General features: G+C 43.0%; 1 protein-coding gene across 14 annotated transcripts in view; it reads left to right on the top strand.

Annotated features, from left to right (window-relative positions):
• The window catches only part of DGKG (diacylglycerol kinase gamma), a 226,673-nt gene that overhangs the window by 53,783 nt on the left and 159,629 nt on the right, over positions 1-13,261 (top strand). For all 14 annotated transcript variants that reach the window (XR_002337783.1, XM_021070008.1, XM_021070016.1 and 11 more), the window contains one exon: positions 4,704-4,780. Coding sequence is in view for 12 of the 14 variants with exons in the window: in XM_021070008.1 (XP_020925667.1) it covers positions 4,704-4,780 (77 nt within the window). In the remaining 2 variants the exon portion in view is untranslated. The remainder of the gene's footprint in view (positions 1-4,703; positions 4,781-13,261) is intronic.

Here is a 13,261-nt window from a genome sequence, read left to right as displayed (position 1 = left end):
GGTGCTCAACTTTGACTATATGTTTGAACGTGTAGAGGCTTTTAAAATGTACTTATTCCTAGGTTTCCCAAGAGACACTAACTTAATTGGTCTGGAATGGGACTTTTCAATGTGTACAAGGGTCCTCAGGTGATTTTAATATGCAGCCAGATTTGAGAGCCACTGTCCTAGAGGAAGAGCTTTATCTTCTGACTTACCAGTTTTCACATATCCAATGAATCTAACAGCTGTATCACACTATTAGATCTGTTTTAAAAAATTAGAGTGACTCACTACCTCTGTGCCTTTGAAAGAATCATTTAATTTTCATAAACTTCAGTTTCCCCTTGTCTAAAATAGGGACAACTCTTATATTAGGGAGTAGTTGTGGAGATTTAAATAAAATCCATAAGGTGACTAGGACAGTGTTTAGCACATAGCAAATACTCAACAAAATAGGAGTTGCTGCAAATAATTGTGGACATGGCCCTGCTCTGCACACTTAGAAATGGAACTCCCAGGGAGTTGCTCTTCAGCGTTGCTGCAAGCTGTGGCATAGGTTGAAGATGCAGCTCCAATCAGGTGTCGCTGGGATTGTGACACAGGCCGGAGGCTTAAGCTCTGGTTCGACCCTTAGCCTAGGAACTTCTGTGTGCCACAGGTGTGGCAAAAGAAAGAAAAGAGGGAGGTAGGAAAGGGAGGGAGGGAAGGAAGGAAGGAAGGAACGAAGGAAGGAAGGAAGGAAGGAAGGAAGGAAGGAAGGAAGGAACGAAGGAAGGGAGAAATGGAACTCCCTCTCCTCTACATCTAGTGATGATGTTATGACACAAGATTGGACAGAGCGGCATCTACTGAGGTGGTGCCCTTGGGCCCACAGATGGCCCCAGAAGTAAGATCAGTGAATGCTCTAGAGAAGCCCCTTATTGTTCTTAACTACCTTCAGACAAACAGGATGGAGTGGTACCCACTCCTCAGGGGAAGAGAAACCCAGCCCAGAAATGTGTTGAGAAGAAAGATGTGATACAGTATCAAAGGACCTTCAGAGAGAAAGTAATGGGCCTCTCTTTTGAGAATTACATTGTTTCCCTCTTAGAAATGGGAAAGATGTTGATGCTATGAGCTCTTAAAAGTCCATAAAACAGATTGACATAAATGTGGAGTGAGTAACACCCCTCATGGAAATCTAGGAGCCAGCAGTCTCTTGGATTACTTTCTCCCTGTTTAATTTTAAGCTAGTGATCAGAGATTTCTAAATTAATGCTTTTTCTATTTTTTCTTTTTAAAACCTGTTTACTTGAATGTATATATATGATGAATATATGAGTGTGTTTATATGTAATATATATATGTATTACACACCTATGTCTGTATAAATATACATATCATACCTTTAAATATAAAACAAGATTAGGAGTTCCTGTTGTGGCTCAGCATTAATGAACCCAACTAGTATCCATGAGGATGCAGGTTCAATCCCTGGCCTTGCTCAGTGGGTTAAGGATCTGGTGTTGCTGTGAGCTGTGGTGTAGGTTGCAGACATAGCTCGGGTCCTACTTTGCTCTGGCTGTGGTGTAGGCCAGCAGCTGTAGCTCTGATTGGACCCCTAGCCTGGGATCCTCCACATGCCACAGGTACAGCCCTAAAAAGCTAAATACAGACAGACAGACAGACATAAATAAATACATAAAACAAGATTAGCTCCATAGCACTTTAGAACCAAAGGATTTCTTCTAAGATGGACTGTGAAATCTCTAAAATATGGCAACAACATCAAAAGAGTATAAATTCAAGAGAAATCACTCTCTTGGTTCTCAAAATGCTGGCTCTAAACTGCTTTTGCAGAAGCCACACCAGAAAAGCCTACACTTCAAAATTTTCCTTTTCCTTCTAAATTTTTTTTCTAAATAATTAAGTGACTCAGAGTAATTCGACTATAATTTATGTGTGACTTCAATTGAACTCTGACCTAATTTTAACCTCTCTTCCAATCTGTTGCTAGAATGGCCTTTGGAAAACAGACCTGGAAAAAAAAAAAAAAAAAGGAGTTCCCGTTGTGGCTCAGTGGTTAACGAATCCAACTAGGAACCATGAGGTTGAAGGTTCGGTCCCTGCCCTTGCTTAGTGGGTTAACGATCCAGTGTTGCCGTGACCTGTGGTGTAGGTTGCAGACACGGCTCGGATCCTGCGTTGCTGTGGCTTTGGTGTAGGACGGAGGCTACAGCTCCGATTAGACCCCTAGCCTGGGAACCTCCATATGCCGCGGGAGCAGCTCAAGAAATAGCAAAAAAAGACAAAAGAAAAAAAAAAAAGAAAAGAAAATAGACCTGGGGAGTTCACATCATGGCTCAGTGGTTAACCAATCTGACTAGGAACCATGGGGTTGCAGGTTCAATCCCTGGCCTTGCTCAGTGGGTTGAGGATCCGGCGTTGCTGTGAGCTGTGGAGTAGGTGGCAGACGTGGCTCGGATCCTGCGTTACAGTGGCTCTGGGGTAGGCCAGTGGCTATGGCTCCAATTTGACCCCTAGCCTGGGAACCTCCATATGCTGCGGGAGCAGCCCTAGAAAAGGCAAAAAGACAAAAAAAAAAAAACAAAAAAAAAAAAACAAAACAGACCTGGTTATGTTATTCTGCTACGCAAAATATCTTTAACAATTTCAAATCAATGTCCTCAACTTGGCATTAAGATGCCCACAAGTCTGGCCCTGAACTCCTCTTTGTTCTAACTTTGGCTGAAGGTCCTGTGGTACCCATCTCCACATCTTTGCTCTGTCCCTTCTGAGAATGCCCTTGACACTTCTTGTATGCCCATTCGTTACACCCCAGCTCAAATGCTACCTCCTTCACAGGGCAACCCCAGTCCCTACCCCAACCCTACTCTCATCCTAATTTTATTTCTTCCCTGTTCATTTTACTTCTTCTCCACTCTGTGCTTCCTAGGGCTTCATATCATTGCTACAGCATCAGTTACACTTCTCCTTGTGTTAGCAAATGTTTGGGAAGTAGTAGTGAATAGTGCTTAAGGGAAAGAAATATAGACTTGAGCCAGGCTAGACCTGAGTTAAAACTGTAACTTTTAGGCAATTCACTTAGCTTTTCTGAATTTCAGCTTCTTCATCTGTAAATGGATGAAAATATTACCAAATCTGCATGGATTGGTAGGGGGGATTATGTGAGAATATGTAGTAAATGTCCTCAATAAAGGGGTATCTATTATTACCGTAATTATTTACATCCTGCCCCCAACTAGTTTATCAACAGTACCTAGCAGCATCTTATCCTCCATAGTGTTCTCTGAATGGAATGAAAGCAGACCAAACTGATGGCATCTGCTGCCTGGATCTCATAGAGCTATTAGTTTTTCAGCATCTGCTTTGAATTTCAGAAAGAATTGTCCATTTTTAGGCACAGCAGCATTTTCCTCTGGTATTTCAATATGTCTCAATCCTGAAATGATAACTTGATTGAATCCAAGTCAGCACAGTCATGGAGAGCAGCCCAGCCCACAAACATGTCTACTTTTGGTAGGCCTAAGAGAGCATAGCCCTCAGTATAAAGAGTCTGAACACCAAGTAACACTGTTAGATTTTAATGGCATCACCCTTTTCTCAACTGTGGCAGTTGTGTAGCTGGAGAAGCTCTTAATTACCCACAGTACTGTGAGACAGGGAGGGCACAGAAATCCTGATTGTCTTTGATGTCTAGAGTGCTATTAACTGTGCGTGGTGTTCTCAGGATGTGTCTATAATGACAGTTACTGACTCCCTTTTCTTGACTCTCAATTCCCTTATAAAACTCCAAAAAATGATAAGCCACCATGTTCTTTAGCAATTTCTGAATTATTTCCTATGGAAAGCAGAATTTTTTTTAACTACCATGCTTTATGACGCCTATTTCTGTTTCAGCACCAAGGACAGAACCTCACCAGGCTTGATGCCCACCCATCCTATTAACGATTTTAATGTTTTAAATTTTCTGCCCAGATGTTTATTTGCTCATATATTGTTTTTCTGAACACTAGTTATGTGTCAGGCTTTATTATGATATACAAAGACTTACAGCTCTCAAGGTAGAACTGAAGCAGGAGATGAACAAGAGAGGCAAATTAATAAATAATTACACCACCATATGACAAGTGCTGTTACAGAGTTATAAACAAGTCATGTAAGAGCCAGGAGAGGGAGTGATTAACTCTGACTGGTAAAGGAAGGCTTTTCAAAGGAGCTGATGTTTGAGCTGGGTACTGAGAATTGAGGGAAGTTTGCAATACAAGGAAGAGACTCCATGAAAGGGTACATGGTGCATTCAGAAATTTCTAGAAATGTGGTTTGATATGGGTGAAAAGGGGATTGAAAATAAGGTTAAGATAAGAAATAAAGAATATGCTAAGTCAGATAACCAAGTACTTGTATACTAAGCCAGGGTAACCCCTTGGCTTTATCCTGGGAAAAGTAAGAGCCATTTAAGGGTTTTGAGCAGAGATGTGATTTGACCGGATTTGTTTTTTAGAAAGAAAGTTCAAACAGCAAGATAAATAATACACAAAGAAAGAGGGAAGGAAGGGAGGGAGGGAGGAGCAGAAGGGCAGATAAGGGTGACATTCCTCCATGTGCTTCTGGAATGAGGGGCTGCTCCATCATAACCAGGGTTAGACCTGGAGAATTTACTTGGCCCACTTCCCATTAGCTGTTCACCAATGTTTCATATATGGATTATATCCTTCCAGATTCTTCCAAGAAGATAAAGGATGTCTTGGCTGAGTTGAATGAAGGTGGGAGCCTCAAACAGTATGACCCACATGAGGTAAGAACATTTTCATTTCCAGACTTTAAAAACCCCGTGTTCCAGCTTTTCCCTAATTTGTTCCTCCCTTAGAAGTTTAGCTCACTTTGAAGAACTTGCTTCTCAAGATATTTTATCCTGAGTTTCAAGTGAGTCATTGGTGCTACCTGGAGTTACATATAACCCCAAGTCCATTCACCCTCTCACTATCCTAGAAGACCACCTCATACCTTCTGTCTCATCAAATCTCTCACTCCTCTTCCCTTCTGCAGTTTCCAGTTATCAGCTGTGTTTTCTACTTCACTGAGAACATAGAAACACTCAGAAGAGATCTTCCCAAAGACCCTCATCTTATGTGCCCACCTCCCTGTACCTCTTCTCCTGTAACTAGGGGTGAACTCTCCACACTCTGATCTCATTCGAATCCTTTCACTTGTGCACTCAATCCCATCTTCTTTTGTTCTGTTGACAGACATTGCTTCAGCAATGTATTTCCCTCTCTCACTCTCATTTTATCTCCTTCCATCAGATTCCTCTAGATATTAGATCTTTCTCATCCACAGATAAACATACTGTTATTTCTTCTATATTAAAAAACATTCTTCTGACTCTACTTCTCCCTCCAGCTATCACGTCATTTTTCTCCTGTCCTTTATAGCAAGGAAGCTGTGCCAAAGATATGTCTATAACCATTGCCTTCAACTTCTCTTCTTCCCACTTTTCAGAAAACTCTTCAATCAGCATGTACCCCCCACTGCTCCATTAAAACCACTAGTCGAGTTAGCCAAAGACCTCCGTGAATCTAACCTCAGTAGTCATTTTAGTCGACAGTATTGGACATGGTTGGTCAGTTCCTCTTCCACTTCCTTCATTTGGTTCTCAGGAAACTATACTCTTCTGGTTTTCCTCTTACCCCTTTACTTGACATTTTCACTTAAAAATCAAATAGGCATCCCAAACTTAACACAAGCTAAACTGAACTCCTTGATCTTCCCCTCTAAAACCTGTTTTTTCCAGCAGCCTTCCCCATTTCAGTAAATGACAGCTCCATTCTTCAAGTTATTCAGCCTAAAACTATGGAGTCATCATTGACTTTTCTCTTTTTCTCACATCCTACATCTAATTCATGAACAACCTCTGTCACTTCAACCTTCAAAATATATCTGAAATCCAGACACGTCTCACTACCCGCACTGCTACCACCCTGTCTTAAAGCACCACCAGATTGTGCCCAAATTATCACAATTGTCTCCTAACCAGGCTCCCTAGTTTTACTCTTGACCTTTAAAGTCTGTTCACACACATGCTGAGCAATCTGTTAAAACTTAAGTTAGACCATGGCACTGGCATGAGTCACTGGCTCTTTTCCACCATCTCTTATGGGTCCGCCCACCTACTACTCAGAGTCAAAATAAAGGTCATTACAGTCTGCATCTTCCTCTCCCCTCTGACCTCATCTCTTGCTACTCTCCTTATTTTTTTTCCAGCTATATTAGCCTCCTTGATGCTGTCAAACAAGCCAAGGACACTGCAACATCAGCACCTGTGCCCTTGCTCTAGCCTCTTCCTGAAATGTTCCTCCCCCAGATATCCAAATAATTCATTCCCTCACCTCCTTCAAGTGTTTGCTCAAATCAGTTTCTCGGTGAATGTCACCTCTTCTAAAGTTTTAAGCCCTCTTTCCTAACACTTCTTATTTCTTGCTCTGCCTTTTTTTCCTCCTTGGTATTTCTCGCCATCTGTCACACTGTATAACTTATGTATTTAATTGTCCATCCCTCCCACTATAATATTTTTGTTCACCGCTATGTCCCAAGTGCCCAGAAGAATATCTTGGCTCATAGCAAATACTCAACAAACATTGGGTGATGAATCAATGCATGCAAAACCTCCCTTACTTTCAAATTCAACTCATCTAGTATTTCTTGAGCATCTAGGCACTGTGCTGGACACTGTAGAAGATATAAAATAAGGAAGCAAAGTTCCTGCCCTCTGGAACTTACTTCCTCTGGACAGGACCAAGGATAAGAGCCATCATCCTGTTGTCATTTGGTCTTAGGCTAGACTTCTACCTTTGCTGTGAATCAGTAGTGTGGCCTTGATTGTTTCACCTCTCTGAGCCTCAGTTTCCTCATCTGTGAACTGAAGATTACAACATCCAAAAAGAAAGGCCTTGAAGTTTACAGATGAGTGAGTTAAATAATTTTTGCAAAATGTCTAACATTTTAAGGACACTTAAAAAGAGTGCCCATTGGAGTTCCCGTCGTGGCGCAGCGGTTAACGAATCCGACTAGGAACCATGAGGTTGCGCTTTGGTCCCTGCCCTTGCTCAGTGGGTTAACGATCCGGCGTTGCTGTGAGCTGTGGTGTAGGTCGCAGACGTGGCTTGGATCCCCCGTTCCTGTGGCTCTGGCGTAGGCCGGCAGCTACAGCTCCGATTAGACCCCTAGCCTGGGAACCTCCATATGCCGAGGGAGCGGCCCAAGAAATGGCAAAAAGACAAAAAAAAGAAAAAGTGCCCATTATCAGTCCCCTTCTGTCCCCTTTCCCCAGAATGTTTTAAATTCAACTTCCTTTTCTCTGGTCCTGGGTCCTTTTATGAGGGGTAATTGCAGAAGATCAATTTATCAGCAGAACAAACTTGGGAGGAGGCTGGCTGCTTATTTATTCATATTGTCATCCTTTCAACAAACCTTGAGTTAGCTCCTTCTCTGCTGAGCCCCAGGAGCAAATGAGCAGAGCCCACGCCCTCAAGGTATACCTGAGAGAGGCTTTGGATAAAATGCACTGATCATCAGTCACTGGAAGAATGAAGCAAGAGGAAAGCTGCTAGAACAGGGGCCAGAGTAAGAATGCACTGATTCAAAAAACATTCCTGAGGAGAAGTCGTGTAGAAAGGATGGCAAAGCCAGCAAAAAAAACTTTAGGCCCCCCAGTCCTACCCCCACCTCCAAAAACTCAGAAACAAAGACTGGTGGGGGCTGCTAATCAGCCTGTCTGCCCTGAGGCTGACGAGTGGGAGGGGAACAGTTTGGTCAGGGCCACAGAGTGTGTGAAGGCCACAGGAGCTTTCAGAAGCAGGGAGCAGCTGGCTGCTATGAGCAGGCTGCCACCCCCGCCTCCATCAGGTTGTCCCCCACTCTCTGTACGTCCGCCCGCACTGCTGTGTCCCAGGGAAGCGCTGTCACTCTGATTTCATTCTCTCTAACATTATGGCTGGCTTCTAGTAGGTGTAATGTCCCAGCATGGGGTTCAGAAATAACAAGGGTTTAATTTCCCTTGAGCTTGATGGCTTGCTGCTGCTAAAATGCCTCAACGAGAAATGAGTTAGCTGTGGGAAGGGGCAGGTTGCTGGGAAATCATGGCCAGGAATCAAAGTTTGCAGAGTGGCAGGGCTGCATGTGGCTGTGGTAAAAGTGCGCCCTGGCCCATCAGCACTGAGTGATTCTCTGAAGAACAGAGCAAAACTGAAGACAGCCAGAAACTGGACAAAAACAGTGGAGCCCAAGGGCCAGGGAGACTTGGTGGCACCGTGATCTTGGACTCATAGACATACACGTACAGAGCACAGCTCTGCCGCTTGCTTTATGACTGTGAGCAAGTTATGTATGTTCTCAGGATTTTTTTCCTTTCACGAAATGACAGTAATGGTACCACCTCACACTTTTGAGACTAAAGTAAGATCACGTATCTACAGTGCTTGAGAAACTTCATCTAGTTCTCCTTCTTGGCCTGTGGAAGAATTAACACTCTCTTGAAACAGGTTTTGGCAAGAGCAATTGCCTAGCTAGTTTCTGCATGAAAGTTGCAGCTTCCGGGGGGGGGGGGGTCTGAATGACTGCAGTGTCTAAGGTGTTGCTCAGGGCTCTAAGAATTGCCAGTGTGGCACATAGTGATTGATTATATGCGTGATTATCAGGTTTGGGCAGAGTACCCAGCTACTCCTGATCCATCACTCATTTTCCAAGCAGCTACCTTGAGCCTGGCCTATGTTCATTAAAAACTTACTCTTTTGAACCCAGATGTCACTTTGAGAGTGGCCCAGTCATTTTTTTTATCTTTTTACGGCCACACCTGTGGCATGTGGAAGTTCCTAGGATAAGGGTCGAATGGGAGCTACAGCTTCTGGCCTACACCACAGGCAGGGCAACACTGGACCCGAGCTGCATCTGCAACCCCTGTCTCAGCTTGTGGCAATGCCAGCTCCTTAACCCATTAAGCGAGGACAAATCAACCCCGCCCCCTCACAGAGACAGTGTCAGGTTCTTAACCTGCTGAGCCATACTGGGAACTCCCCAGCCATATGTTTTGTCTACTGAACTTGGGGGACTTGGGACTGGCAGGGAGCATGGCATCAGGACAGAGGCTTGGGACAGATACAGGAGCAGGAACACAAGACTCAGAGTCAGAAGATCAGGCTTCTGGTTTCCTTCTGGCTCTGGCTGATTGATGCAAATCACTGAACTTTCCAGAGTTTCAGTGACATAAGGAGATTTACTTCCCTCTGAGCTATTTGGGTATGAATGCTATGTGTTTCTGGGCTTTGTCTCTGGCATTCTGTTCCTCAGACTAGAGCCATAAATGGTTGGATATGCATTCAATCATTATTGTTTTCTAAGTTCTCATAATAGTTTGCCAATTCCTCTTCTATAACACTCACCAACTTTTTTTTTTAATGGCCACACCTGCAACATATGGAAGTTCCCAGGCCAGGGATTGAATCAGAGCTGCAGCTGAGGCCACAGCCACAGCAGCATTGGATTCCAACCTCATCTATGACCTATGCCGCAGCTTGTGACAGTGCCAGATCCTTAACCCACTGAGCGAGGCCAGAGATTGAACCTGCATCCTCACAGAGACTATGTTAGGTTCTTAACCTGCTAAGCTACAGTGGGAACTCCCCACTCACCACTGTTGACTCTGTGTGGGGATTATTTCAATACCTTTCCCACTGAGTCTCGTAAAGTTATGGACACGTGCCTACATCTCCAATGTGTTCCCCAGTGATGCCCAGCACGTCTTATATCTGGGAGACTCGGTACATATATGGTGACTGAACAGACCCCACGATAATTCATGACAGCAAAGTGTACCAACTAGAAACCCAATGTCGATTAAAATACCTACCAGGAAATACTATGATAGGTGGTGTGGGGGATACAAAGATGAAATAAGACATTTTGCTACCTTCCAAGAGTGCTAAATCTAGTTGAACTAAGCTGTATATGTCATGAACAACTATATATTGAGAGGGCAGCAGATATGAGTGTCCCAAGACAAGAACCAAGATGGAAAAGTATAGCAGTTCAGGCACAGAAATCATACCAGGCTCCCTGGAAGAGGTGGCATCTAAGTTGGGCCTTGAATGGTAGTTAGGATTTTAACTTGAAGAAAAGAACGGAGTTTGCGTGAAATGCATGGAGGTTTGTCCAGGAAAGAACTCAGAGATTAGCATGGATAGTGTGAAGGTGCTCATAAGAGAATAATAGGAGAAAAGACCAGAATGGTCTCTGAGCTTGAAGTAGATACAATTCTAGGTTGGAACGGGATTATGGTAGGGCTGTGAATCCCAAAGGACTCAGAAAGTGCCCAGGATGATCCCCTGGACTATAGGAATCCTGCATATTAGACCTTCTAGTTACACTGATTATCTCATCTAATTCCCATTTTCTATTTTCTGTGTGTTTTTTAAAAAATATTTTAAAAATTTTATTGGCATATGGTTGACTTACAATGTTGTATTAGTTTTAGGTGTACAGGCAAGTGAATCAGATATATATCTGATTCTTTTTCAGATTCTTTTCCCATATAGGTTATTACAGAGTATTGAGTAGATTTCCCTGTCCTATATAGTAAGTTTTTGTTATTATCTATTTTATACATAGTAGTATATATATGTTAATTCCAACCTCCTAATATATAACCCCCCCAAGGGTTTCCCCTTTGGTAATGGTAAGTTTGATTTCAAAATCTTTGAGTCTGTTTCTCTTTTGTAAATAAGTTGTTTTGTATCATTTTATTTATTTGTTTGTCTGTCTTTTTAGGGCCGCACTTGTGGCATATGGAAGTTCCCAGGCTAGGGGTCAAATTGGAGCTGCAGCTACTGGCCTAATATTCTCATGGATACTAGTCAGGTATTTAACCCACTGAGCCACAATAGGAATGCCATGTATCATATTTATTACATTTCACATGCAAGTAATATCATATGATTATTTGTCTTTGTCTGATTTACTTCACTTAGTATGATAATCTCTAGGTCCATCCTGTTGCTGAAAATGGCATTATCTCCTTTTTATGGCTGAGTAATATTCCACTGTGCATATGTACCACATCTTCTTTATTCTTTGTGTGTGTTATATAGTAGAGGAGCACAGTCGTACATGTATATAGTGTATAAGTAAAGATAAATAGGAATGCATGCTTGAAAATCTTACAGAAGGGTACATGGTTTTAAAAGCTTGGAGGCAACAGATCTCAACTCTCCCATGGGCCATGGAAGGTTTTCGAGTAGGAAGGCAATCTGATCAGAGTTGTGCTTTGGGAAGATCAACCTGGCAAGGATGTAAAAGATGAGAGGACTAACAGATGGAGGTGGAGGAAAAGAAGCCTTTGAGGAATGTTGCAATGGTCCAGATAGGGTACATGAAACAGAAGTCTGAAACCAGGAACATGGAGGACCTTCAATAGCCTCCTTGTCAAGATGGTGACACATGGGAAATGGATATAAAAAGACCTGGATGTGGCAGACATTGCAAAAGAACAGTGGAAAGAAGGAAGGGACAAGAACTAGTTTGAGACAACTGGGAGTTCAAAGCTGAGCCTGGAATATTGGGAGGATAATGGTGCCACTGATACTAACAGAAACTGTGGAGTCCAGAAGAAGAACTGATTTAAGAAAGAATCTTATAGAAGTTTAGTGCTTGAGATCTTCTGGCCTAGCACTCACGATTCACTGAAGAGGAATTTCACGTTCAAAAAAGGAGGAAAATGGGGTGGACCTCAGACCAGGCACAAGGTCCCCTGAGCCTCATGCTGATCTTGTTTGATGATCTTTCAACTTTGTTTTTTAAGAGTATTATGTAAGACTTTGTTTAACTGAATTTTCCTTGTATTAAATCACTTAGGACACTCTGTTTTCCAGAAATATTTTATGCTGACAGTTTTCAATTTAAGGCCAACCCGCCCCCCAAAAAAAATAACAGAACATTTTGGAACTCAAAACTATATCGTAAAATAGTTCTTGCCAATTAAAATAAATCAAAGGAAAGAACAATGTAAAAGGAGCCTTTTAAAATAAATTAATAGATGAGAAAGTCTAAAAAGAGACCATTGAGTTTGTGACCTTCGAGAGAACAGGTTCAGGAGAGGTAATGAGCTACATTCCAAACTGTGGATTAAGAAGGTGAAGAGAAATGGGAAGGGAAGGGAAAACACATAGACCAGCAGCTCGAGCAGCCAGCAGTTTCTTTGGAAGAGTGATCCAAACATGCTCATGGGTAGAGAAGCAGCTGCTGGGAGATGCTCCCAGAAGGTCATAGTGGGTGGGTTACACTTGGAAAGTAAAGGAAAAGATTTTGCTCTTGTATACTGAGAAAACGGAAGAGAATGTGTGAGGATGGGACATTCTGAGGTGGTGAGGCTGTGGAGACTGAGGGAACAGAAAGAGTATAGTAGACACAGAGACTCGGGGGCAGAAAAAACAGAGAGATACAGAGATCAACAGCTATCACAAGAAATATGCATCCACCATTTGCTTAGAGATGCCCCAATCTGGTAAGAACTTCCATTATCCTCTATCCAACCAAATCAGGCTTCCTCCACGCTTCTAAGGAGATATTTGAACAGCCCAGCCCAGGAGGAGATACTGCCTTGTAAGCTTTCTCCCACTGGGGTCCAGAGGGCATCACATGATATAAGGACTAAGAGGACCAAGACTTGGTATCCCAGATATGAGTGTGCATGTGCCAGCCAGCTCCTGGTTCTGGGAAGGCTCCCACATCTTATCCAGAACTTCCAGAAGAGACAAGGGGTTAAATGCTATCCACATTTGTGGGGAGAGCCAAGTAGGCCCCTGAAAAGGGATTTTATTCTTATGGTGGCTATTATTCACAAAAGCCTGCACAGCAGATCTTGGAGTAGCGCTTCCTCAAATGATTTCCAGGAGCATCTGCCAATTTGGTGAAGAATCTAACGCCATCAAAGCACAAGCCGGTGATGACTCACTGCACGCTGTTGTTGTTGAGTGTTTGCTGAGAGCAGCAGCCCTTTCTGGCACAGTTCTCCCGGCCTGGGACCAGAATCCAGGCGGCACTGGGTGACATACAGCAGGGAGAGGTTCTAATTTTTGGCATGTTTCTTGGTTCTACCTTCTGTCCTTGGCTTCCTGCTCCTCTCCTGGTGCCTAAAACCTTCACAAGGACATGTTTTGAGAACAACTGAGCCAGACACACACCCTCCCCTGTTTGTCTTGAGGTTTGTCTAGGGAAGGTCAGTTATGAA

This window comes from Sus scrofa, chromosome 13, assembly GCF_000003025.6.
Source record: "Sus scrofa isolate TJ Tabasco breed Duroc chromosome 13, Sscrofa11.1, whole genome shotgun sequence".
Lineage (NCBI taxonomy): Eukaryota > Metazoa > Chordata > Mammalia > Artiodactyla > Suidae > Sus > Sus scrofa.
This window is presented reverse-complemented; position numbering and strand designations above follow the sequence as displayed.